Source organism: Sphaeramia orbicularis, chromosome 4, assembly GCF_902148855.1.
Source record: "Sphaeramia orbicularis chromosome 4, fSphaOr1.1, whole genome shotgun sequence".
Classification (NCBI taxonomy): domain Eukaryota; kingdom Metazoa; phylum Chordata; class Actinopteri; order Kurtiformes; family Apogonidae; genus Sphaeramia; species Sphaeramia orbicularis.
In genome coordinates, this window is record NC_043960.1 from 48,118,000 (window position 1) to 48,145,733 (window position 27,734).

The 27,734-nt window shown below is 37.3% G+C and overlaps 1 protein-coding gene across 1 annotated transcript in view; it reads left to right on the forward strand.

Moving 5' to 3' along the window:
• cers1 (ceramide synthase 1) overlaps positions 1–24,658 on the forward strand; it is a 110,623-nt gene extending 85,965 nt beyond the window's left edge. The window contains exons 2-7 of the mRNA XM_030132119.1: positions 1,782–1,941; positions 7,045–7,225; positions 11,784–11,945; positions 12,126–12,273; positions 14,091–14,251; positions 21,127–24,658. Of these exons, the coding sequence (XP_029987979.1) occupies positions 1,782–1,941; positions 7,045–7,225; positions 11,784–11,945; positions 12,126–12,273; positions 14,091–14,251; positions 21,127–21,169 (855 nt within the window). The 3' untranslated portion in view covers positions 21,170–24,658. The remainder of the gene's footprint in view (positions 1–1,781; positions 1,942–7,044; positions 7,226–11,783; positions 11,946–12,125; positions 12,274–14,090; positions 14,252–21,126) is intronic.
• The last annotated feature ends 3,076 nt before the right edge of the window (positions 24,659–27,734 follow it).

Consider the following 27,734-nt stretch of genomic DNA (forward strand, 5'->3'; position numbering starts at 1 on the left):
ACCTGATGATCTGATGTTACCGGTCCATCTGCCTACATACATCCATGTACATGTTATTGTGCTTTCTACTTTGAAGTTCCTTGTTAATGTCTCAGTTCTTAAATGCTTGTAGAACTCCACAGTTTATCTAAATGTGGAGTCAACCTTTTACAAAGCTTGCAATTTAAACCTCCACTGTGACTGGTGGTATTTTGGATTTAGTGACCCTGAGTAGAGAGAGGTACTGTATAACACATAAAAAATTAGAGTATGAAGATGGAAAGACTGCATGTAATTAGTGTATTTTCCAAATCAAAATAATCTCAATATGACATTTCCATTAGTTTGTGCAGCTCCAAATGTCTTTATTTTTGATTTTTTAATGGATTATTATGATTATGTGGTTTGCTACAACAGCGATATAGTCTAAAGGAAGACACAATCGGAGGCAGACAGGCTCAGGGAGGGGGTGGAGGAACACAGCATAACCCCACCAGTGAGAGGGTGGGGCCTCCTCATTATTATCATGCTACATCAGTGCGTCAGGAACCTCATCTTCAACTTCCTCTGTTTCTGCTTGCGCTGCAGACCATAAGCCACTTGTGCAAAACATGTTTTATGCACAGTTACATGCTGGTAATGCAGTTCACTACAGAGGTAGAGAACATGTTCTCACGTAGAGAATATACAGGACAGACAGTGTCAATACAAATGGAGGAATAGGTTGTAGAAGTCGCCATTGTACAGTATGTACTTTAAAATGACATCTGCTGTATCTGCATTGTGGCAAATATACAACATCCTGACTATCAGTAACATTGGCAGGAAACCAACAGTGGCTCATCTTACACTTTATATTGACATTAATAGAAGTGCTGTTTAGATAAATAAACCCATGTGTTCTCTAAAACCTCTGAAGTGGCTATTGTGCAAACATTATGACTTACCTCAGTGTGCTACTGATGTTGAACAAGCATATATTATATAAACCAGTCTTGTAGCATCATAAAGGGGGCTTAAAGGGGTCTTGTCCTAAGAAATTTGATGTTGCTTGACTAAAATCTTTCCCATTTTCAGCAGATTTGTGGAAAATGAAGGACACAGTTATTTGTTTTGTGGCCTGTTTAAGGAATTGTAGGTTTTGTTTTGTTTTGTTTTGTTTTTTTGGTAGAAATTGTGCCATTATATAATTTTGGTGAATTTTTAAACAGTGACAGGAAAACGCTAGTAGCCAATAAACTGTTTGTCATCACCCCTGATAAAATGTTGACACTGGAAACCAACCATGTTTGATATTACTTATTAGATAAGTTAATTAATCCACCTCTTACATGAGCTTTGATGCTCTCCACATGGATTTTATCGGAGTTTGGTTTAGGTGATGTATGTTTATGTCATAGTTCTAGGAAAAACATATATTACTGCATTAGTTTCCTTCCAACATTGGTGTGAAGTTTTTTGTTTGCATCCGCTGAAACCTTACTCTCTGAAAAAGATAACATCTCAGCCAACATATTTCTCCAAAGGCTTCTGCTTATTCTCAGTGCCAAAAGAAACAGAAACTACCCAATCCTCAAACAGAAATAAGAGATACTATAGATCCCTGCAGCTCTGAAGCTGCAGTAGTGCAATAACAGACCCTGAAGGATACATGTAGTGAATAGTTTTTCTCCACCACTCTAATTAATTGTGTATAATGACTTGCGGTGCACTTAGCTGCCTACCTGAAGAAAAAATAACTCTTCATGGCTTCCTTTCTCACACTTCCTGGGTCTGACTGTGTCCTGCCTCTGTCTCTGCAGCCTCTTGCACAGTGGTGTCGGCTGCTGCCCAAAGATGCTGCCAAGATGCCAGAGAGCGCGTGGAAGCTGGTCTTCTACACCATGTCATGGTCATATAGCACCTACCTGCTCTTCTTCAGCTCCTACTCCTTTTTCCAAGACCCGCCCTCTGTCTTCTACAGTAAGACACACAACAACAATCTTCCATCGTGCACATACTGTAATGACATTTCAGCTCTGCTCTTTAGAACATTTAATGTCAGTTAATTCAGTTAATCTGTCAGTGTTTAAACCTCAAAGACCCAAAAAAACACTGGCAACCAAAATCATTTACTGATATCAAATGTTTAATACCACTAAACCTATCAATACATTGAAATAATTGCGATAAAATGCAGTTTGTCATCTTTTCATGGTCATCAGATATGACCCATTTGGACATTCAGAGGCTCCATTCAGAGGTGAACCTGTCATCTACATTGATTCACCAGTATAACCCATGTCATTTGATAAATGACACTTGGTTTATGTTCAGTTAATGATATCTTCGCTGCAAAAGTCACTTTCTTCAATTTTCTCTTTTTTGACATAACTCTCAACTTTAATCTGATCTTTTATGAACATCACATAATCAATAAATTGAATAATGGAAAATACCTGGTTTCCACCGAAAAAAAGCAAAATAAAGAGGATAATATTATAATAAATGGTGATAAATCACTTAAGAAAAGTTAATGGATAAAAGAGAGACAAATTCATTGGGGAACCGCTACAAAAGTAGCACTGGGTCTTGTGTTAATGAATGGGTTAATGTGTTGAACTGAAGTCGAATATGAGGATTGTTCTTCACTTTTTTTTGTCCTGGCCCATTCGCAGATCAATTGGTATATCAGTATTGTGACTCAGCCTGTCTGATGAACCTAATGTTTCAGCATAGATAAGAAGCTGAAGTCGTTTTAATCTAATGAAGCAGCAGCAACAGGCCATAATCCACTGGAGACACTGTCAGGGTAAAAAACAATTTGCAAATTCAGATAGATTCATCCTTCTGTAACGGCCATGTCACACTGAGTTCATTTGTGTGTTACAGTTATGAACAAAAACCTAAAAATAGATTTTTTTTTTTTTTCAATGTTATGTAGAGTGACCAAACGTCCTTTTTTGCCTGAACATGTCCTCTTTTCGTGTCCTGTCCCAGGTGTCCAGGCGGGGTTTATAAATTAGTGAAAATATCTGGGTTTTGATGACCATAACGCTGTCACTGTTCATGCAGTTGGAAAAGTTCCAAATCCCGCTGGAAGAAAAGACTTTGCTCTTTCCAAGATTCAAGATTATTTATTGTCATTCAACATATGACATGTAGAATGAAGTCATATAAATGGGACATTATGACAGTGAAAGGCACTGATCCACACCAGCCTGTGGATGTGGGGATGAATGGACCTGTCCATAGATGAACTATAGCAGGGGTGTCAAACATGCGGCCCGTGGGCCAAAACCAGCCCACCAAAGGCCCACAGTATGAATTTGCAAAGTGCCAAAATTATACTGAAGTTATTAAGAATCGAAGGTGCCAAACTTATTTTAGTTCAGGGGCCACATACAGACCAATTGTGATCTCAAGTAAAATAATAGCATAGTAACCTATAAATAATGACTCCAAATGTTCCTCTTGTTTTAATGTGAAAAACAAATTATATTATGCCTATAAATAATGGAAAAAAATTATATTAAATTATGAAAATATTTACATTAGCAAACTATTGTTTAACAATTAAATGTGAATAACTGAAACAAGTATGAACAATCTGAAATGTCTAAAGAAAATTTCTATGCAATTTTAACAATATTCTGCCTGTTACTAAATGTTTTGTGCCTTTGTAGATCTGATCCGTAATACATATAATGACGTATAAATGATAAGTTGCCTTATTCAGTAAAAACCAAAAAAATTCTTTTCAGTTTTTTTGTTTTTGTCTGTAATTCCACCCTGTTATGACACCTAAAACACACAGTAAAGCAAAACCTGATCTTGCCCAATCTTGAAAGTAGAAATAGTCCTGAAAGGACACAAGCACATACACACAGCAGCTTTTATGACACTTCTACAGCTAGAATAATTAAATAATTCTAAGAAGCCTGTTTCATTGAAATATTTTCTCCGGGGTTGTAGATGCTTTGCACCAAACAGTACTTACGTAATGTGTGATCATTTTAGTATCTCGAGGCAGAGCCAAGTGTCCTCTCGTTGGGAAATCAAAATATGGTCACCCTGGTGTCATGAACATTTCATGATTTTAATGTTTTAATTTTGTTTTAATGAACTCAGGACAAAACATGAATCACAAAGAGGACTCTGTTTTAAATTTATTTGCTGTGTATTTATATCGACCAACAAATATATGAAATATGTAAGTGTGTATTTGTATCTATCAGTATTAGTAACAGTATTTGCAGCAGAATGAAATAAAGAGCTACTGATAAGCAAGGACCAGACTAACATATTCTTAAGGATTACATTGAAACCATCTAGCAAACAGGTTGCATTTTTAACATTCGCCCAGAGAAAGCACTGGGTTTAAGTCTGTCATTTAGGGATTTTACTTGGGATGCAAGATATATTGATTTTGAAATCTGACATTGACCAAAATCACAATCTGCACATTGCATGTCTTTTCACTTATGCAATATTTCTTAAATTTGTATGTTTGAATCCAGCTGGAGTGACTATAGATTACTGATAGATTACTGTAGTCATCTGAATGTATATGAAATGTCATTTACTTGCAGCATGAAAAGAATTTTTGAAAATGATAATAATCTTTATTTTATGACTGCAGCAGCAGCTGATAGAACTGTGGATGATAATTATTGACTGGTAGTTTTTCTTCCAATTCCACCAGGATTATGAGTAGTAAACCCCATTTGTCCCATTAGATCCTTTCTTAAATCGTACACACAGGACATTATGTACAATTTATAGCTATTATAAGACATTAAAGGTAAAAACAGTTATATGGAAGTTAAATGACCAAAACATTAAGTTCTGCTATGCTTTTTAAAAATATATGAGCTGCATAATTGTGTCTAATGGAGAACAGTGTCACCATGCTGAAATGTGCTGTAGTGATCACAGCAGCACTAATGGCGGATGGATGGGAGATGTATGTACATTGGGGATCTCACTTCTAATCCAGTGCTGAATTTTAAAGCCTCCTGTCCTATTCCATCAGACATGGAGGTGTCAGGACTCTGAGTGGAGCTGGCGAAGGCCAGCCGACAGCACCGATTTCATCTTTAACTGCAGCATCACCTCTAATAAGGATCAGAATGAGGTGGACACAGCTACCATCTAATCTGGATGGACAGAGAAAAGACAGAGATGAATGCGTTCAGGAAATTATGGGAAATCAAAGTATAGCAGTGGCGTTTGTGTGGAGGGGTTGGGTATTGAGATTAGAAGAGTAAACATGGACTCATTCTCTAGGAGGAAAAAAAAAAAAAGCTGGAGCTCCAGTTCCCATGCTATCCCCCTGGCAGCTCTTGTGTTGTGATCCATCCAGCAGCCTTCCTCTCAATGTTTAATGATGGAAGGTCCAATCAATAAACATTACACGAAGCCCAAACGTAACCTCACCCCACCGGAGACAAACCGGTCTCGAACAGCGGAGGAGAAAGTTTCCGTTCAGCATCAGCTACCGGAGACATGAGCTAGCGTCACAGTCGCCTTAACACACATTAGGCTTGTTTTGCCTCTGTTATAACCCTTTCTAATGCTCTTGAGATGAAATGTGATCCCTGCAGCCTCCTCCTCTAATGGCAACTACCCTTAAGTGACCCTTAACATCTGGCATGCCCACTGGAAGTCCCTGTATAGAGCCCAGAATCTGTCTGCAAAACATATCAGACTGTATTTTAGTCCAGATGAATGTATGCGTTGCTGTGACAATGTCCCTGACATACTGTTATTGACTGTGTTGAAACCTTGTAGTTTAGCTCACACACACTTTTGAAATAAGCCCAGAAACAAACCAAATGTGGGACAAAAAGTGACCTTATGTAGGACGTTAGACTTACTTTTAGATATAATATATAATGTACCACTTGTACATTTTGTTTCCTCAAGTCTTCTTTACATGACTTGTGTTTTCTCCTCTTGCTGCAGAAAATAAAAATAATAAACAAGTTTAAGAATGAAAATTAAACTAATTTGATACCTTTGTTGAAATGCATACACTGGCCTTATTTAACGGAGTGGATTTTTTTTTAGAGCAAATTAAAGACCTCTCTTTTTAATCTAGCTTTTGGTGTTATGGAGTAAAACTTTAAAACTCATAATGTCTGTCATTCTGGGGTCATTCTAATAAGCACTTCTTGTTATATTAATTGTTAGGGTTAGGGTTATACATTTTTTTTTCAAGATTTTTTAAGCCTGTGTAACCTTTATTTTACTTTATTGAATTATCTGTTTACAATATTGTTTTAATTATAAATTTAGTGTTGTTTAATATTATTTAGTGTTGTCTTACTGTTATTTTAATTTTGTGTAACACTTTTTGCTGGGTATTTCAGGCATCTATCTATCTACCTATCTATCTATGATAGAGAGAGAGAGAGAGTTATTTTTCAAATTACAATAACTGTACAATTGTATTTTTTGAGAATTTTTTTTATCTATCCAACATTATTTACTTCATTTCTTTAATTACTGGATATACTCAATGTTTGGTGTCTAAATAATGTATCTAAAATATATATATATATATATATATATATATATATATATATATATATATATATATATATATATATATATATATACACGAAAGCACAAAAATATAGAACCAGTGTCGATAATATTTACATTTAAATATTAATGCATCACAAGTCAAATTTCCCTTAAATCACAGGCCTTTTCTCAGTAAAACACATCCTTATGAAGTTCAGATGTGTATGAAAATGTTATTATGACTAAAGCTGGCGTAGCGCATCCTGTTTTCCTCATTAAGTAAGTGTGTCAGATGAATGGGATTCATGAACCATAGAAATTACAATGTTGCTGCAGTGCCATCTACAGGCTGAAAGCTGTCAATATTTTACCTATAAGAATTTGATAGTTAACAAGAATAACTGGTCTAATTGGTTGTAGGATTTCCTGCTGATTATACATGAAGACAAATGTAAATATAAGTAAACTTTTACTGAAAATTGACATCCTTGTTGACCATGTATGATGTGAATTTGAGGTGAAAGTCAAATGATCAATGTGTCCTTATGTTTGCAGACTGGAAGAGTGGTATGACAGTGCCTGCAGACATTGCCATCGCCTACCTGATCCAGGGCAGCTTCTATGGACACTCCATCTACGCTACCGTCTACATGGATGCTTGGAGGAAGGACTCGGCCGTCATGGTGGTGCATCACATCATCACACTGGCACTCATCAGCTTCTCCTACGCCTTTAGGTACAACGATTTTATTCATCTCAACTTGAGCATTTTAAGATACAGACCCAAAAATATTTACTTTTGACCACTTTTGGATGATGGATATTCATATGAGCAGGTATTCTGTCTGATAATGGAGCGTGTTTCAAGGTGTCTAAAATCTAATAATCAGTGTGATCTTTTCTAATATGAGTTTGACAATTCTTAAAATTAATTGGGATTATGAAGTTAACAAATTAGGAAATTACAAACTTTGGGTATAGATGTGAAATATAATGATGGTCTATTTTAAAAAAAAGCATGAAATGACCTTGTTGTATTATTTCTATGTAAAAATATTTTGTAATGACCTGAAGTGAGTCATTAGTGTTTAAAAAGAATATTTCTGACATTTGGCCAAACATGTTAGCGTAGGCTATTATCTTGCAGAAATATGTACTGAACTTTAGAGCTGTAGATATCAATTATTTTTGCAATCGATTAAACTCTTATTTTCTTCAATTCGATTATATTAAACAATTTTTTGAATACGCAAAAAATTGTAAAAATGTGAAAAAGACATGTCTGAAAATAATAAACGTGTCCTTTATTTCAGAACCAGCTGAGCCAACAAGGACAAAAAGTATAAAAGTATAACGATATATATAAAAAATATCTATATAGAAATAACTATAACAATAACAACAGTATAAAATTATATATAAAAGTATTTATAGATATAAACAACAACAAATAAGTCAAATTACATCTACAAACAATGTGTGCACTGCAGTCTACAACACATTTGTATCCAACTTAGTAACAACTTAAGATGGAACTAACATACAACTTTGTGCTTATCCTGGCATTGTGTGCATCACAGTAAGTGTCCATGTGAAACACAACAGTGGAGCCAATGTTTAGAAAGGAAAGGAAACTTTGATTCAGGACAATTGGAACTGAAGAATTTTTTTAATCGATTTGAGTTGATTGATCAACCGTTTCAGCTCTACTGGACTTTGGACTTTTGACACTTCGTACCACTAGAGTGAGTAGTGAACTACTGTAGTCTCTTTCTGCTGGAGAATGCACAGTAAATAGGAAGTAGCTCACTCAGTCAGTTCTAACCTCTGTTTATGGGTAAGGAGAGGTAGTGAACTGTAAACACAACAGTAAATGGTAATAGTTCCTAAAACTTTCCCAAAGTGATCCTCATTATCATCATCATCATCATCACCATCACCACCACCGGCTGTCATAGAAGCAACATTCAGAGTCCAAGAAAAGAAATGATAAAAATAGAAGGAAAATAGAGCCACTGTTGCCCTTGTTTTCCTGTCAGACACAGATCTCATTGATTGACTAAATTTCTTTCTGTGTTGGTGATGTTGACGTGCTTTTGAAGTTAAAAATGAATGCTATATTATGCATTAAAAGATCATTATTTGTTTATACCTGGTTTAAACCAAAATGCGCCAGTTTTGACTTAATTTTAATAATTAATTAATTTAATTAATTAATCAAATTATTAATTATTAATTAATTAAAACTGAGGTAGTCATTTTTGGACCCAAGGAGGAGCATCTTAAAATCAGCATGCAGCTCCAGTCACTTCAGTTAAAAACTTCAGACCAGGCCAGGAATTTGGGTGTTGTCATGGATTCAGACCTGAATTTTAAAAACCACATACAAACAATTACAAAGTCAGCTTACTATCACCTCAAGAACATTTCTAGGATTAAAGGACTGATGTCGCAGCAAGACCTTGAAAAACTTGTCCATGCATTCATCTTTAGTCGAGTTGACTACTGTAACAGTATCTTCTCTGGTCTGCCTAAAAAGTCTATTCGACGACTGCAACTGATCCAGAATGCCGCTGCTCGAGTCCTCGCTAAGACCAAGACAGTGGACCACATCAGCCCAGTTCTCAGGTCTCTACGCTGGCTCCCTGTCTCTCAGAGAATAGACTTCAAAATTCTCTTACTAGTATATAAAGCACAGAATGGTTTAGGCCCAAAATACATTAGAGACCTTCTAGTCCAGTATGAACCATCCAGACCACTCAGGTCATCTGGTACAGGTCTGCTCTGTGTTCCCAAAGTCAGAACTAAACATGGAGAATCAGCATTCAGTTTCTATGCTCCGTATATCTGGAACAAACTACCAGAAAATATCAGGTCTGCTGAGAGTCTGAGTTCTTTTAAGTCCAGGTTAAAGACTCACCTGTTCACTGCTGCCTTTGACTAAAAGGCTTTTGACTTTTTAAATTTTATATTCTCTTTGAAACTCTGCACTGCAACTTTTACTTTAACCCTTTCATGCACGAATTATGAGAACCTTAGTCAAGATTTTTTTCTTCAGTGTTTAGCCATGAAAAAAACAATGCGATCAAGTTTTTTTTTTTCTATGGAGTTACAAAAATATCCATGCATTTAATTTTTGAAGTAAAGAAACGTATTTAAAACCCAATATCAGAAAGTGATATGAAAACAATGAAATAAAAACATTTTTAATGCTGCTAATCTGATGTCTTCTCACATTTTAACATATTCTAATGCTAGTAATTACTCACTTCATGGAGATAATATGCAAAAAAAAAAAAACCTTCTTGTCTAACAAATAACAATTGATTTACACTCAAACATGTTACTGCAGATCAGGTTTATCAAGAACAGCAAAGTTTCAGTAATGATCTGAATTACAGTGTATGGGATGGTGCATAAGCGTCCACTGTGTTGGCTGATATGGAACTAAAACAACAAAACCCATTAATATACAAGAGAACAGCTGGAGAAGAACTGTCCACTGGAGTGGACAGTGCATGAAAGGGTTAATATGTGTGTGTTTTTATTTTTATTTTATTCTATTTTATTTTGATTTTATGTGTTGTTTTCTTACTCGCTGTTTTTAATCACCTTTTATATGTTTCTTTTATAATGTTTTAAATGTGTTTCTTTTTGTTTCTTTTATTTCAATGTCCTGTGTGAAGCACCTTGAATTGCCTTGTTGCTGAAATGTGCTATACAAATAAACTTGCCTTGCCTTGCCTTAATTTTGACAAGTTCAAATGGCTCTTTAGTGCCGCTATTGACAACACAAACTGCTGCACTGTAATGTAGTTCTGGTTCATTGTTTCCTTGCTGATAGATGGTTTTAATATTTGAATCTCAAAACTCCAAATAATTTCAGCAACTTCAGTAATAGTCATTCAGTATGTGATGAACTGAAGCCTGTTTATTCCTAGGGTATAAAGCTTTATGATTCTTATCCCCTTAATGTTGACTGTTGCAAATTTGCATCAAACAGTTTCCATCAGCTGAGATATTGTATGTATTCCCCCAATACCAGCTCAGGCATATTTGATACCTACCTAGTCAGGACGGAAAATAATTTTGCAGCGTCAATAAATCCATCTCCTGAGATAGGAAATTCTGTTTTATTACTTTTTCATTACTATGGGCTTGATGCACAGCCCCACAACTTCCTGAACTTCAGGTGGCTCCTTTATTTCCTGTCTTTCATTATTGGACACACTGCTTAATCCAGGTGTGCCTGCTACTTCTTGTTGTGACTACTGTGGTCAGACACACCTGGATTAATCAGTGTGTTCAATAATGAAAGACAGGAAATAAAGGAGCCACCTGAAGTTCAGGAAGTAGTGGGGCTGTGCATAGAGTCCATTGGCCATTATGCTTGTTGTTGCAAATTTGCATCATACCCAAATTTCTGTTTTATGTGCTGTAGTCAAATCTCCACTTAATTTAGCATCTACTTGAAACCAAAAACACAATTTATTTTTTAATATAGTTGTATATAGATTCAGGCATGAAGAGGCTAAATGCAAGACAGACACATACTCAGTTATAGGTTGTTCTGGTTGAGTAAAAAAAAAGACATATGACACTGAACACTGCATGCACTTGTAATGGCAAAATTACTTATATCCATATATATTTCATATATTTCATATATCATAAAGGTATTTCAGATATATTCATGTCACTGTGTATTATAGAGCAGTTTTGACCTCTTTTGTATTGTGTCCAGAGTAGAAGGCCAAACCAACATTTCTCACGGGGGTGTTATCTCTAAGTTCCTGACACTAACCAAAACACTTTCCACACATCATAATTTTCTCATGGGAGACAGAAGACTACAGGGTGATTTGCATTTTTGGGTTCAGACCGTCTCAGTCTTTTGTCTGAGGGGTATCTCTTTCTATCGAGCTCCAAATAAAGGGATTTCTTTGACACTGAACGTTTGAACTTATCCTTCTTCATTGAAGACGAATTAGTAGAGTAATATTTTTTCCATAATACACTTAAGGCTTCTAACTTCCTGCCTGCAAATAAAATGATTTTACAGAAAATACGAGCTATCACTGCTCAGCAAAACCAGGGACAGGAACAGGTAATCTGACAAAGCCCAAAATACTGCCTTCCTGTAAGTAAATAAAAACAATATGCACAGTAACTGAACGATAACTGTTGTTACCTCCTTTGAGACAGAGACACTGTCATACCTTTGGAATTTGCTGAAACTACATGTAGTTTTACCGCTGAGCATAAATGTCTTGTCTGTGACTCTTCCCTCTCAGGTACCATAATGTGGGGATCCTTGTGTTGTTCCTCCATGACATCAACGACATCCAGCTGGAATTCACCAAACTCAATATTTACCTGAAGTCCAGAGGAGGGGGCTATTACCTGCTCAATGATATTCTGTCCAACATGGGCTCCGTCAGCTTCAGTATCACATGGTGAGGCTTGACCAATCACCTTCTGCCTCTTTCTCACTTCATTTGTTTTGCTGTCATGGTTAAATACTTATGGTCTCGACAGCTTCATGCCTCTCATTCATTCAGGAAGTTATTGATGATGAGCAGACTTGTATCATCTACTTCTAATGTCTGATCTGTTACCGTCTACTTTACTCCCAGGTTCTGGTTCCGACTCTACTGGTTCCCTCTCAAAGTGTTGTACGCCACATGTGTGTCCAGTCTCCAGTCTGTTCCCAACATCCCCTTCTACTTCTTCTTCAATGCTCTTCTACTGGCGCTGTTGGCCATGAATATCTACTGGTTCTTAGTAAGGACACAGGAACAACCGTCTTCTAAAAATGCATTTCCACTAGTCTCAGAAATAATTACCAAATATTATCACATAACCTAGAAAGCAGACAACTCTGTGGACATGAAAACTGACAGAAATTGTTTGAATAAGAGCTCACCTGCTGTGAATTGATGCTGCCTTTACGTGCTACTGGGAAGATGATCCTTTCCACTTGCAAATTTGAAATCACAAGTCTGTTGTGTTCAAATACTTTTGTTGTAGTAGTGAAATGAAAAATGGCTAAAAATTATCATGACCTGCAACTTGGGTAAAACAGTTTTGGCCATGTTAATTCATCTGCTAACATTTTTTTGCTCATTGTGTATGCCATAAATATGCAAAATCATCAGCCAACAGCAGCAGAATGTTAATTAAAGTATTTTTTGCCATTCGTATTGAATCCCCCATTGCTCTCCACCACGTTGAAAAGTTCAAAGGTTATTTTCATCTCGGCAGCTCATGTATCAAAATTTTTTCCCAGTTCTCCAGTGGAAAATACAATGTGAGGGGGCGTTCATGTGCAATTTTGGAGTTATTAACTGGTCTTTAGCATAATTCCCATAGCATGCAAAGGCAGGATAAGTGAGTAGTATCATGATAAGAAGCCAAATTTTACTGGACAAGGATGGAAACAGCTGATCATCAAGGGAGGGATCTTGTTTTCTTGTCTGGACGAATCAGGGAAAGATATGGACAATCAGCTCTCCGTCCAAAAGAATCTGTTTTAATGAAGTTAAAAATGTAGAATTAGCTTGAATGCTAGGTGTAAACACAGCAAAAGTCATGGGTTTAAATTAGGGATGCACCGATACTCAGTGTGCGTACTCGTACTCGTAAAAGACATCCGATACAAATGTACCAATACCACTTACGGCCGTGTGACATTCACAGATAAGGGCAGCAGGTACGCGGCGGTGGAATAATGTGTGGGGAGTGTTTAGAGTGTGGAGATTTTTCAAAATAAATGACAGTGATAAAAGTAACGCTGACTGCAAGTAACGTTAAAGACACAGACAGATACGGACGCAGCGTTCTGTCCGTCCTCTGTGTACATTCCATCCGTTTACCAGGTGCGCACGGATGCGTATACAGAATGAGAATACCAGGGCGTACGGAGCGGTGCGGACCGTGCCGCTAACAGAAGTGAAAACGAAACTTATCGCCCACTTATCTTTTCTCTACCTGCTGAAGCTAAACTTTTAAACCTTACCAGTGAAAACGCTGCAATATTAGTATCACATTGCAAACATGTCATCTCCATGTTTGTTATTACTGACTTTCTTCTTCTTCTCAAAAAACTTTACTCTTCTTCATGGTATTTGTCCAGTATGGTTAATTAAGAGCGGCGCCCCCTGGTGGATTAATTGAGAAACGCTCATTCCAACACATTAAATGTGAGTAGCAGCACTTTGTTACAGTCAGACTAATGATAACGACAATAAAGCACATTTACAAAAGGAACTAAGAACTGGAATGGGATTATTAAGTATTCGTATCGATACTTGGTATCGGCAAGTACTCAAATGTAAGTACTCGTACTCGGTCTGGAAAAAAGTGGTATCGGTGCATCCCTAGTTTAAATCATAAACATAGCTGAAGAGACCTCTCCAGTTTTCTGGTCCTGAATCACACTGAGAACCTCAAGAAAGTGGTGAAGAGAAAGAGATTAGGTGAGATAGGTGCAAATATTTAACTTCCTATTAATGTGATTTACACTTGTTAGTATGAAGCATTTAGTTGAATTTCTGATTATTTCTGGGACTAACTGCCACATCCTCCTGTGTTGTTTGCAGTTCATCGTGGTTTTCGTAGTGAAGGTGCTGAAGATGAAGGAGGTAAATGATGTCAGGGAGTACGAGGACGAGGACGGCAGCAGGGCCGTGGCGGCAGGTAAATCCCCCAAGGCAGAAAACGACAACAACGATGATGCTGGACATCACAACTCTACCCAGGGGTGAGCATCACCTTCACACTCTGATTTGATCACTGGACTGAGAGAAGAAGGGTAGAAAAGCAACCACAACACAATTTGGCAGGTTTCCACTGTTTAAGTATTTTTTTTTCTTTTTAGAAGTGAAGCAAAGCAGCAGCTGCAGGGGTTATTTGTAGAATTTCCACATCAATCAATCATTAGTGTTATGTCAAATATTTTCCTTACAGCACATTGTCATACAGTTACATGTTTACTGCATACACATTGCATGCGGGATTTTTGCCTCAGTACAGACAAATGTGCAGTTAGTTATAATGCATTCTTATATTTTTCTTTGAATGTATAACAATAAATGAAAAAGAGATATAAACATGAGATACAGAACACAAATGAGGAAAAAATACATTAAAATAAAAACGAGGATAAATAAAAATACATATCTCTCTCATCCCCCCCACTACCCACCCATACCCTTCTGTCTTTTCACTACTTTGTTAGAGTAAAGGTGAAAAGTTAATTTCTGCAAAGAGGTGTGAGATATTGAATGAGAGGTGACCGGGTTTTTTCAAAGAATGTGACTTCATCCATAAGAGTATATCTAATTCTTTCTAAGTGGAGTGTGTTAGTGAGGTCACTAAGACACATTTTTGTGGAGGGTACTTCTTTCTGCATGAGAAGTAACTTCTTCGCAATGCTAAGTCTGTAAGAAAGGAAACATTGTTGGAAATTGTTTAGTTTTTTAACATCATCTGAAATTCCCAAAATAATAATGGGTGGTTTAGGTTCTAACTATATGCGAAGCATTTTAGGTATTAAACTAAAGATATTGAACCAAAATACCATAACCTTGGGACATAGAGCAAAGCTGTGAAGCACCGTGTTGTCTGCCACAGGGTATCTGTTACATGTAGGGCATATCTCAAGGTATATTCTGTGTAACCTCTCTTTAGAGTAATGAAGATGTAGAATTTTAGATTGGATTACGCATTATTAGCACAACGATGAGTTTGTTCCAAGCTCTTTCCACAGAGCATCTGAGATCTCAGTGCCCATCTCTTCCTCCCATTTTGTTTTTATTAGAGTGGAATTCACTGGATTAATAGATTGCAAGGACTCATATACATGAGATATCAATTTTTCTGAGGAAGATATGGGCTGCACGATTAATCGATTTTAAATCAAAATCGGATTTTTTTAATTAGGACGATTTTTAAAAAAGGGAAATCGTAAACTCGATTTAATCTTTCTCATGCCTCCGGGCCGCGCACTTGCGGGACTACCGTAGGCTCCTTCTCCTATCTGTGACAGCGGTCTTTCACGGAAGTCCATGTAATGACCACGAACGTTAAATCTGTTAATGAGCCTGCAGTACTTATACAAATATAAGCCGTGGCTTCATGCACGGATCCCACAATTGAAATATAACTGCATGGGGATCACTCATCTTACGTTGTTCCGCATCCGTACCATACTGTCTTCTTCCGATCCGGGTCCGGGTCACGGGGTCAGCAGCCTCAGCAGAGGAGCCCAGACAGCCCTCTGCCCAGACACATCCACCAGTTCCGGGGATAGAATCCCTCCAGCATGTCCTGGGTCGGTCTCTTCCACGCACGGATCCCCCAATTTGAATATAACCACATGGAGATCACTCATGTGGTCCACATGGTCCACACCTGTCCCTGACTTACACTGGTATCACTTCTGAGCCCAGATGCCTCAAAAAAAAAAAAAAACAACCTTTTTTTTTGTAATAATTGAATTAGTTTTCTTACTTACTAAATTTTTCATTCACAAATGTAAGTTCTGTAACACAAAACCAATATTATTTATTTTTTGAAAGATCCATCCATCCATTCCATCCATTATCCACTGCTTATCTGGGGCCAGGTTGCGGGGGCAACAGTCTTAACAGGGATGCCCAGTTTTCCCTCTCCCCAGACACCTCCTCCAGCTCTTCTGGGGGGACCCCGAGGCGTTCCCAGGCCAGCCGAGAGACAAAGTCTCTCCAACGTGACCTAGGTCTTCCCCGAGGCCTCCTCCCGGCGGGACATGCCCGGAACACCTCCCCAGGGAGGCGTCCAGGAGGCATCCGAAACAGATGCCCGAGCCATCTCAGCTGGCCCCTCTCGATGTGGAGGAGCAGCGGCTCTACTCCGAGCTCCTCACCCTATCCCTAAGGGTGTGCCCAGCCACCCGACAGAGGAAACTCATTTCAACTGCTTGTATCCGGGATCTTGTCCTTTCGGTCATGACCCAAAGCTCATGACCATGGGTGAGGGTAGGAACGTAGATTGACCAGTAAATTGAGAGCTTCACCTCTTGGCTCAGCTCCTTCTTTACCACAACCGACCGATACAGCGACTGCATCACTGCAGCCGCTGCACCGATCCATCTGTCAATCTCACGCTCCATCCTTCCCTCACTCGTGAACAAGACCCCAAGATACTTAAACTCCTCCACTTGGGGCAAAGACTCTTCGCCGACCCGGAGAGGGCAAACCACCTTTTTCCGGTCGAGAACCATGGCCTCGGATTTGGAGGTGCTGATCCTCATCCCACTCGCTTCACACTCGGCTGCAAACCGCCCCAGGGCACGCTGAAGGTCCAGGTTCGATGAGGCCAACAGGACAAGGTCATCTGCAAAAAGCAGAGATGAAATCCTGTGGTCCCCAAACCGGACCCCCTCCGGCCCCTGGCTGTGCCTAGAAATTCTGTCCATAAAAATTATGAACAGAACTGGTGACAAAGGGCAGCCCTGCCGGAGTCCCACATGCACCTGGAACAGGTCTGACTTACTGCTGGCAATGCGAACCAGGCTCCTGCTTCGGTCATACAAGGACCGGACTGCCCTTAGCAAAGGGCCCTGGACCCCATACTCCCGGAGCACCCCCCACAGGATACCACAGGGGACACGGTCGAATGCCTTCTCCAAATCCACAAAACACATGTGGACCGGTTGGGCGAACTCCCATGAACCCTTGAGCACCCAATGGAGAGTATAGAGCTGGTCCAGCGTTCCACGACTGGGACAAAAACTGCATTGTTCCTCCTGGATCCGAGGTTCGACTATTCGACGCCGCGGTGAGAGGCGGCGGGCTGGCGTGGGCTTGCTCATAGCCCCTCAGCTCAGCCGCCATGTGTTGGAGTTTTTGAAAGATGGTGAATTTTATTTAAAGCTGTTAGATAAATCTGGAAACAAAAAGGCTATAAAAACCATCAGTATTTGCTCTGATTCGGACACTGTATTGTAGCGTATTCCCCCTGGCAAACTTATGTTATTTTCTTGTTGTATACATTGTTTGTATACTCTACTTCATTCAATAAAGATTTAGTGAAGACAAAAAAAAACTTCTGTGGGTTCATCACGTGATACCATCACAGATTTGAGGTAGGGAGCAGTGGCTTGCATTGTGGGCTGCTCATGAAAACGACATGCTGACTTTTGTTGTCTTTTGTAGTTTTACCCAAAAATCAAAATCGAAAATCGAGTTTTAGAGGAGAAATCAGGATTTTTTTTTTTTTTTTTTCAAAATCGTGCAGCCCTAGCCAGAGGCATCTATCAAGACAAGAGCCAGTGAAAGACTCAAAATTTTGCAGATGTGTTCTTACATAATCTCTAATTTGCAAATATCTAAAGAAACTAGTTCCTGGTAGGTTATATTTACACTGTAATTGTGTAAAGGACGCAAAAGTGCCTCTAATGTACAAGTCACCTATTGTGCGGATGCCTGTATTCTTTCAGAGAATAAAAGTGTTATCAAAAATGAATGGTGGAAAGAAAGGGTTTCCAGTGATAGGTAATGTGTAAAATATGGGTTTCATATTAAAGTGTTTGTTTCCAAATGCACACCGTACTGTGGATTATCATGTTGCTATTGTATAAAGATTTCTCAGTAGTGTAAGGTGCTAGAAGGATTGCACATATAGAATAAGGCTGATATGCCTCCTGTTCTAATTCAAGCCAGTTTGGTGGAGTTACTGTGTCAACTAGCCAATATGCCATAATCCTAATTTGTGAAGCCCAATAATATGATAAAAAGTTTGGGAGTGCCAAACCCCCTTCCGATTTAGATTTACAAAAGTGTTTCTTGCTAGTTCTATGAGTTTTATAGTTCAGTCATTAGTGTTAAAACAATTTTTGAAGACCAGACATGTTATAGTTTAATGTAATATAGTTTTTATACCAGTGAGAGACTGATACTACTAAATCTGTGTGTTTAAAGGACCAGTTTGCTGTATTTTTAGCCTAAAACAACCAACAAAAATGTTACTATTACCAGAATGTGAAGAAATAACACTTTTAGCTTTATGTCAAAAGCATTAATGAATTGTACTGCAGAGTCTAAAGAAGCTTTGATTCACACAGCAACCATTTACCTCTGATATCATTAACAAAATCATGCTTTATATTGTGTTGAAGTTGTATAAACATATATACCAGTTGACAGAGAACATCTTAAGATACATCAGAGCATATTTCAAGGTAAAATTCTACATCTGATAACCTGTTTTAAGCGACAATCCATGTTTACATTCCACCACTTTCTACCTAACACCTCCAACTGATATGAGAAGGAAGGTGTTTAATTCTGAAATCTGTGTTTTTCTTTGTTTTTCACCTGATGAAGTTGTCTTCAATACATTCTGCATTTATATTACACAGAAATATGAGTCACAGTGAGCATAATGTTACATAAGATTACTGAACACCTCAACAAGATGGTGAAATTTACACTTTAATTTACACATTAATAATACATTAAAGCTGCGTATGAGTTTTGTTACTAATTTTTCTTCAAATTTGTAAAACCCGAGTGATAGCCTTCTTATCAGTAATCCATAAGTCTTTCTGTGCTCACGCACCTGAATCACTTCCCTCACGGTGAACAACTTCAGGGCAAGTCATCTGTTTGTTTACATACCAAACCGATATGTCACTCGGGCCTTTTCGGAAATTTTGTTGCAAAGTGCAATGCGGAATGGGAATTCCACACAGTCACAGTATGGCCACAGCAGCAACAAATATGGAAACAGCTTCATAGCTTCTTTCTGCTGCAGCTGCGTGGAATTCTGAAAAGGCCCAAGTGATGGTTTGGTGTCGGTTCGGTATGTAAACAAATAGACAGCTTTTGATGGAGTACACTTCTAAGTTGTTCACCATGAGGGAAGTGATTTAGATGCGAACATAAAAAAGACTTTACAAAAGAACTTGATAAGGCCAAACAATTAAATCTTATTTTTTTTCAATGTTATGGACAATTTACAATTTTAATGGATTGTTTTCTGTTGACATGAACTGAAAAAGTCAAAGTAAAGAGAGTCAAAACACTCTCTTTACTATATCTATCTGCCATATAAGGCAAGAGAAATACATTCACTATTAATATATTACAAAATAAAATACATTATATTTTGAGTATATGTTGAGCATCAAATGTCTCCAATCCAATAACCTTGATTTTAACATATCAGATTTTTTTTCCAGGAAAGATTAATCTTAATAAATCCACTTAATTCTGTGTATATTACAGCCTTAGTTGGAAAATGTGTTTGATTTTGTTTGGATATGAACAGATTTATAATTAAATCTAATTTTATATCCATAACTTTAAATTTATACACAAAAAGATCAAGTTTTTATTGACTTTAGGTGTGAAAGAGTACATTTAACTTAAACAGCCTTAAATATGAGGTTCTACCTTTCCACCTATAACACATACTGCAATCAAACAGGAATAATCAACAGTTATGAATCTATTGCTTTACTGCGTAATATGTTCTGTGTCTCCATAATTTCATTATCTATTGTCTTTTCAGTTTCTGGTCAGTTGTAGCAGTGATATGAGGATAATTTGCCTGGTTTGTTGCATTTACACAACATTAACAGAACAGTGTAGCATTACCCTTTTAACTAGAAACATTTGAGCAACAACATCAGAGGAAAATTATAAACAGATCTTATCTCTACACAATTTAAAAAGTAAAAAGACCATATTCACACCACATTGAACCGAAAAATGTATGCATAAATGACCATTTCTGAATATTTTTGCTGCCATTACAGCATCACTTTGTAATAATATTAACCTCCAGATACAAAATCAATAATGTCTGACACCAACACCTCACCTGCTAAAGTGCTCAATCCTTTCTGAATCTTAGAAATAACCTTTAAAGTCGAAACCAAATCAGTGGTGTAATGTGGTCATATTGTAATACTTAGAGGGTGTGGACAAACCACAATGGCTGCAATATGCATTTCTGATATCCTTGTTGTTAATGAGTAGGGGTTGGAGGCTGTAAAACATGTCTTAGCTGTTCTATCATGCATTGGTGGTCAGATGGTAACAGTAATTGCTTTTCTGTGGACATCAGCACTCTACAACAATGAGTTTTAAATAAGAAAATGCTAAGTTGACTAAACTTAAAACATATCAGTTGAGCTTTTATTTATTTATTTATTTATTTATTTATTTATTTATTTATTTATTTATTCATTTATTTATTATATAACCTTTATTTAACCAGGAAAAAGATCCAATTGAGATTAAGAACCTCTTTTCCAAGGGAGTCCTGACCAAGAGGCAGCATGAAATACAGCAGTTACAACATACAACAATTTACAGGACATATACAGGACTTATCTGAACTCATGGATTTATGTGTTTTTATCTGAGGAACTGCCTTTAACCTCATGTCTTTCGTGTGTCATTTACTGATTATTAACACGGTGACCTTTGACCACCTTAAAAATCCAACCATATGTACATGTTGACGTGATTATGTGGCTGTTTTTTGCCCAGCCTTGAACGCCTCCATATCCTCTCTGACTGCTAATGCTTCACATCTGCTGATCACCTCCTCTGACAACCTCATTCTTATTCTCTTCACACCCAGGAAGCATGTGCAGAACGGGATCACCAAGGAGAAGCATCTATAACAGGCTCTCCGTCGCCACCACCTGGTATCAGGCTGCACGTACAAGCAAGACAAGATGCCTTCCTTCGTTGGCAAATGAAACGAATAGGAAGAAAAAAGGAAAAACACAAGTTTGGTCGCACGGAATTTTTACTCTTTTTACTTGTTTTAGAAGATTTCATTTCATCACTGTCATTTTATTTTCAGGTTTTTTATTAGAGCACTGTGAATGTTATTTCAGGTGACTTTTTGTCTTATATTGTTGCTAATTTTACATTTGACAAATCCATTAGAAACAGTGGTATGCGACAGTCATGAGTTGAACTGTAACGATCATTTTCAGTCCAGGGTTGTAATCATCACTATCACTCTTGAGTCATACTCCAGTACCTGGAAGAACCAGGTTTAGACCCGTAGTGGTTTCATGCAGGCCTTCACTAACCATTAGTAGTAATCTGGGTTAAAAAGAAAATGCAGTTCACTGCAGGGTCGTTGTTAACTGTCAATCTGTGTTGGTGGTTGGATTTCTGTCCTTTCACAACTCTGACATGAGGAGAAAAACCCTAAATCAGAAAAGTACTTAAAACAGGAAACTGTGTTGTTTTGCCTATTGACACAGTGATGCGGCAGAACCTGGCGTTATCTGCTGCTGTTTCTCCACATGTTTTGATTTTCATATCATTGCACTCAGCTTTGGGGACCTCTCTTAGAGTGTGTCTGTGTGTTGGTGTGTGAAGGCTGTGGAGGCGATGCTGAGGTATGGATGTGGTCTTTTAAATCTGCTGTTTCTGACAGAAACAATTTCACCTCACTTGGAATTCTTCATCTTCTGTAATGAAGACTGACTGACGGTTTTCTGGGGGGGGGGGTTTCGTGGCATTCCTCAAATGTTTTTGTTACCACTTTACAATCTGGGATTTATAAATGGTTCAAGTTAAGGTTATTAATTGTGCTGTTAACATTTAATGAGGGATTAATAAACATTTAGGGTGATTTATAACAGTTTTCATGGTACTTGGAGCAAAGTTGAATGATGTTAAATCCAGCTGGTTGTTTAGCCTACTTTGCATGGTAAACATTTGTGAATGGTTTACTACCATAGGAAAGGCAAATGGAGCCTTGTTGTTAACTACACAATACATCTCAAACTATTATAAATTGTGCATCATTTTGTATTATTTGTAATTGGTAAGAGGGGTCCTTTTTGTAAAGACTGAGATAGTCAAGTTCAGGTAAAGACAGTATAGCTCTCATGTTTAGTTAACACAAGTTAGCAAAATACACCACTGTTACCAACTTACACATCACTGAAATTACACCCATATTACATAAAACACTATTTTAATTTAAGGTATGTTTATCATCATTGCATGAATAATAATAACATGTCCTTTAGCTAAGACATGCTAACAGCTTGCATGCATATTGATGACACATTTCTCATTTTATAAGTCAAATTGAACTTTTTAAGCATTAAGATATACTAAGGGTGGTTATATGGAAGTAATATATTATTAAATATCAGTTTACAGGTATAAAAGCTGCCAGTGGAGAAAACAATTTGGCAGCAAAGATTATAGATTTTTTAGCAGGTGTTCGCAGGCTGATTAATAACCTAATTAAGCCATTTAACCCCTTAAAGGCTCCATTTCTGTAAAGTGGTTGATGCTTTTTGTTTGTGTGGGTCTTTCCTCAGTGTGTGAAGCGTCTGTTGCTGCACTGATATGAAGGCGTGCAAGTGATCGCTGGGATAATGAATTGGTTGACTGGGTTTCTGCATCATCTTCATCATTTTGTTTAAAATTTATCGATTGGTTGAAATAAAATTTAGAAGCAGTTCATGCGTGGTGGTGGCAGATATCGGAACAGCAGCCCTGAACTTGTGTAAAGATTTTTTAAAAATCAGTATAATAAAAACATTTGTATGCACACACACATTATGATATTCAGGAATGCATGACGTGGAATGATGACGTGGAAATATGCTAAGAAATTGTCTAACAAATGATAAAAGAAAAAAATCCACTAGCTATGTAATAATGCTGTTTTTATTGATGTCTAAAGCTAAAAGTGAAGTTTTTTTTAAAGCAGCCGTCACCATTGAAACAGAAACCAGTGAGAAACAAAACCTCCTGTAGAACTGAAGTGCTTTCAGCTTCTGGAATACTCACATTAGAGTATTTTACTGTAGCTTTTACATCTAGTACAGTGAAATGACAGTGAATTCCTTCAACTGATCTCACTGGTCTAATCTGTGAGTGTTGTAGTGGAAACCAATGCTGCATCAGTACAAAATAAGGCCTTTTTCTCTCTGTGTCCCTTCTTGATCAAACTGGAGCTGTTGTTTGGATGAACAGCATGCTTGTACCGCTGGAACAGGCCACAGACGTCACCTGCCCCGAGGAGAAGCAGTGCGGTCCTTCGTTTTCGTCTTCCACAGCCCTCTCCTCTTCAGTGCTGGGGGGGGGGGCGGTCAGAGTTGATACTTTAAATTTTACATTGACTTTAATTGCTGTAGTTCAGGGTGTTGATTAGTTTTGGAATTGCTGCTGTTTTTTTTTTCTCTCTGAGAGCACTGTTTGTATCCAGTTGTGTTTTTTGTTTTTCTGTTGTGTATGAGTAGGATGTTGTCATCTGCTCAGATCAGATATTCTGGGACCAGGGAGAGTCATTGTGTTTATCTGCATCACAAACATGGATTTAGTCTTGAATCGAAATGCTGGTTCATTCTACATCTGTACTGTAACATGATTTATCAGACATGTTGCTGTGTGTAATATATCCAGGTTTTTTTTTTGTTTTGTTTTCTGGCAGGACATGATCTGCTGAAACTGTGAGACTAGACAATTTATAGTTCGCTAACTTTTACATTTTTAAAATTTATTTATGACAGAAGTGAAGATCGAGGCAATAGTCACGATGGAAATGAACAAACAGATGTGTGATCTAGGTCAGCTGTGACTCCTCCCTCCAGTCGGGTAGTACTGGTACTAAAGTAATGGTAGTAGTACTGTACACACAAAGGAAGACTGCACCTTCAGTCTGACCTCTGTCCCACTGTGTCCCACCACCAAACAGTGCTGTGACAAAAGGAAATGACAAACCATGACTGACATCGGAAATTTAAGGGAATTCAAGGGAACATTTGGAAACTTTTTCTGTGTAGATTTTATTGGAGTGTTTCATTGGGCATCGGTTTGCAGGTTATTTTGGATCAAGATGTTGCACGTGAAGCTCAGTTCAGTCAAATGACTCAGCCGAAACAAAACACTTTAAACAGTTCCGAAACAGCAAAAATCAATCTGTAGGTGTGGAAGATATATTTTAAGTCAGAAGGCAGGTTCCAGCAGCTCCTAAAATGACAGGATTTAATCTAAAAAATCAATCTGATTTCTCCAAATTGGCAAACAACATGTCATGAATTGCATCATCTTCTTTTTTAGTGAACATCCAAACAATCATGTTGAATTACATGATCTGTCCATCACAGATAACAATACAACCTGAAAACGAACTAAACTAAAAAAGCCCCACATATTCACATTATTGAACCAACCCCAGATCATAACACTACACCCACAGGGTTGTACTGTAGCCACTAGGCATGATGAGTTATCCCGTCATCCTTTCTTCTCACCCTGATTTTAACCATCTTTACTGTTTTAACCACCTACTCTAGCTTTGGTTTTTACCCTTGGCCACACTGGCCGCAGGTTACTGTCATCAGTTTGTCGTCTGTCTGTCCAAAAACTTTGGCATGCACTAATAAGTCAGGCCACTGGGGGACAGTAGTGCACCTGATAAATCAGGCCGAGGGTTTTCAAGTTGCGCGTATGTTACTATGCTTAAGTCTAGTTTAAACATCTTTAAGTCTGGTTTAACCATCAAATAGTTTGATTTTTATCTTTAGAAAGTTTACTAAATTTGATGCTGGTTTAACCAACTTGTCTGTTTAAACTAACTCTGTTTGGTTGTACTTTTAGTCTAATTTAATTGGGTATAGCATATTTTATTTTATCCACCTTTAGCTTATTTTTAATGTCTTATAAAGGTTTTACCAACTTCTAGCCTGTTTTGACCATCTCCTATTTTGGTCATGACCTTTTTCAATTGAAACACAGTCCAACTTTTATTCCCTCTATCAAACTGATGGATATTTAAGAAGTAAGATGATACTCACCGTATCAATTAAACCATTTAAAAAAATTTTTTTTATTATCTTTCTTTTTTACCGGTCTGTGTAATGAATGACTGGATAAACAGTTCAACTGGGTGTTTTGTCAAACCCTCATATTTGTCATGTCTTTTCCAACTGACACCTCTCATCGACATTCCAGATGGGTTTGATGAGGTTAAGACTTATCTATTCCATTATTTTAATTAGGAAAATCACATACTATGAAGTATTTTACTCTTATAGTTGATGACCCAAGAAAAACAGCTCACTAACCCATTTTAGATCCCAATTTTAAGTTTGGAAAGGGCCTTACAAGCAATGAATTGTGGGCACATATAGCCTAAAAATCAGCAGATATCTGAACATATCTACTGCTCTATGTGGCATTTCAGAGTTGACTGACATAGTAAATCTTCTGGCTTAATGAATAATGCAACCATATGGAATTGGAAGGCCTTACAGGACTGTTTATCAAATACAATCAGCTTTTCTGTCAGCATTGGAACAGACAGTAGAATTTACAGTCTGACACAGACTCACCTAGATGTTCTTTGACTGAACTGACTTCACCCCATTATGACAAAGTATTCACATTAATGCTATGATTGTGCCAAAATGTCCACCTAAAACTACAAGGCAAGTGTTTACGAGAATTGGTTATGAATGAAGAGAGTTAAGAACCAGAGGCACAAAGCCCCACAAGTATTTAACTAAAAAAAAACATTGCACTGTAATTTATTAGTATTATTTTAATTGTTCATTCATAGATCAAATTGGAAAAAGGAAATCTGGGAATTTTTTTTAAAAACTTTTTTGGGAAGAATCATGAGTTGAATCTCTTATGCGAGCGTGTATTTTAAGTATACAAGTTGGTATCCAATGCAAATTTCCCTTTTTTCTTTGAAACTGTTAAAATAACTATATATGACTGCTTTCTAAATCTGATGATTAAGACACAAACTTGCTCTTTTGTAATACAGTTTTAATACCATTCAGCCAATGTTATCATTAAATTTTTCCCATAGAATAAAATCATGCCAGTAAACTTGTTTCATTGTTTGAGTGTTTTTCTTTTTTTAATCACATCTGATATAATTTCCATTGCAAAGGCAAAGATCAAGTGTGGATGACATGAAACAGTTCAGACCAGAGTTCATTTCAGTGCAAGACTGAAAACTGTTTCAATACATTAAAATTTATATGGTACCAGATGGTGTTTTCCCCTCGCATAAGTAGAAATAAAAATAAAAAAAAAAACATCCCGTCAGCATTACCATGGTAATGGGGCTGGAGGTGGGAGATCACAGGTCATGCAATAGCTCATGAAAAATACAACAAATTAACTGCTCACCCACAAGAGGCAAGATACAACTTTAGTCATCACTGCACACTCACTTTTAACCAGTTCAGTTTATGACTGGATACTTTTGATGTTAAATAAGTAAAAACTGCAGTGACGACTTAACCTAAATCTTAACAGCTTTTTTTAAAAAACAAAACAAAACAAAACAAAACAGTTGATCGAGTCACATTTGTACTTTCAGTCACCTAAAGACCACATTCACCGCAACATGTTTCAGCTGATTAAAAAAGGTTTAAAAGGGGAGTTTTTTCATGTATTCGACAACAAAACATATGGATGTTGTGACCTTCTGAGCTTCCAGATTTAGAGAATATCCCCAAAATGACTTTTACAAATCGATTCAGGATCTTTAAAAAGTCTGAACTCAAGTGAAGACGCATCAAATCACACAGAAACAAATTTCATCTAGTAAAAAAGGTTACACAAAGGCGAACATTTAGACATTTACAGTGGAATCTGCTCTGCTCTACTAGTTATGTTTTATGAGAAGAGGAAAAATCATAATAAATACAATAATAATTAGGCAACTTTTTTGTTGAAATCCACCATATTTTACTGTCATTAGTAAATGTACTGAACGCCATAAAATCAGGATCATCTAAACACTACTTCACATTTCATTTAGACAACTTGTCTTATGTAAACCATAAATTCTGTGAGGGAATATTTCCTCCATGTTGAGCCTTGACAAAACAAATTCTGGACTTTTATCAGTGGTCTGTGTCTCCCTCCAGCTGCCTCAAAACCATCATGACTCAACCCTTAAAGACCCTTGAAGAACTATTTTTGAGACAACTGATATATCACCATTTATGATACTATCCTCTACATTTTACATTTTTCAGTGTAAAGCATGTATTTTCCTGTATTTAATTTACTGATCATGTAGATGTTCATAAAAGCTCAGAGTGAATTCAAAAGTTATTAAATCAAATCTGGAAAAAATTAAGAAAAGTGTCTTTTTCAAAAAAAAATCTGTCTAACCAAACATACACCAAGTGTCTCCATCTGTTGTCATTTATCAAACTACATGGGTTTTACTGGTGA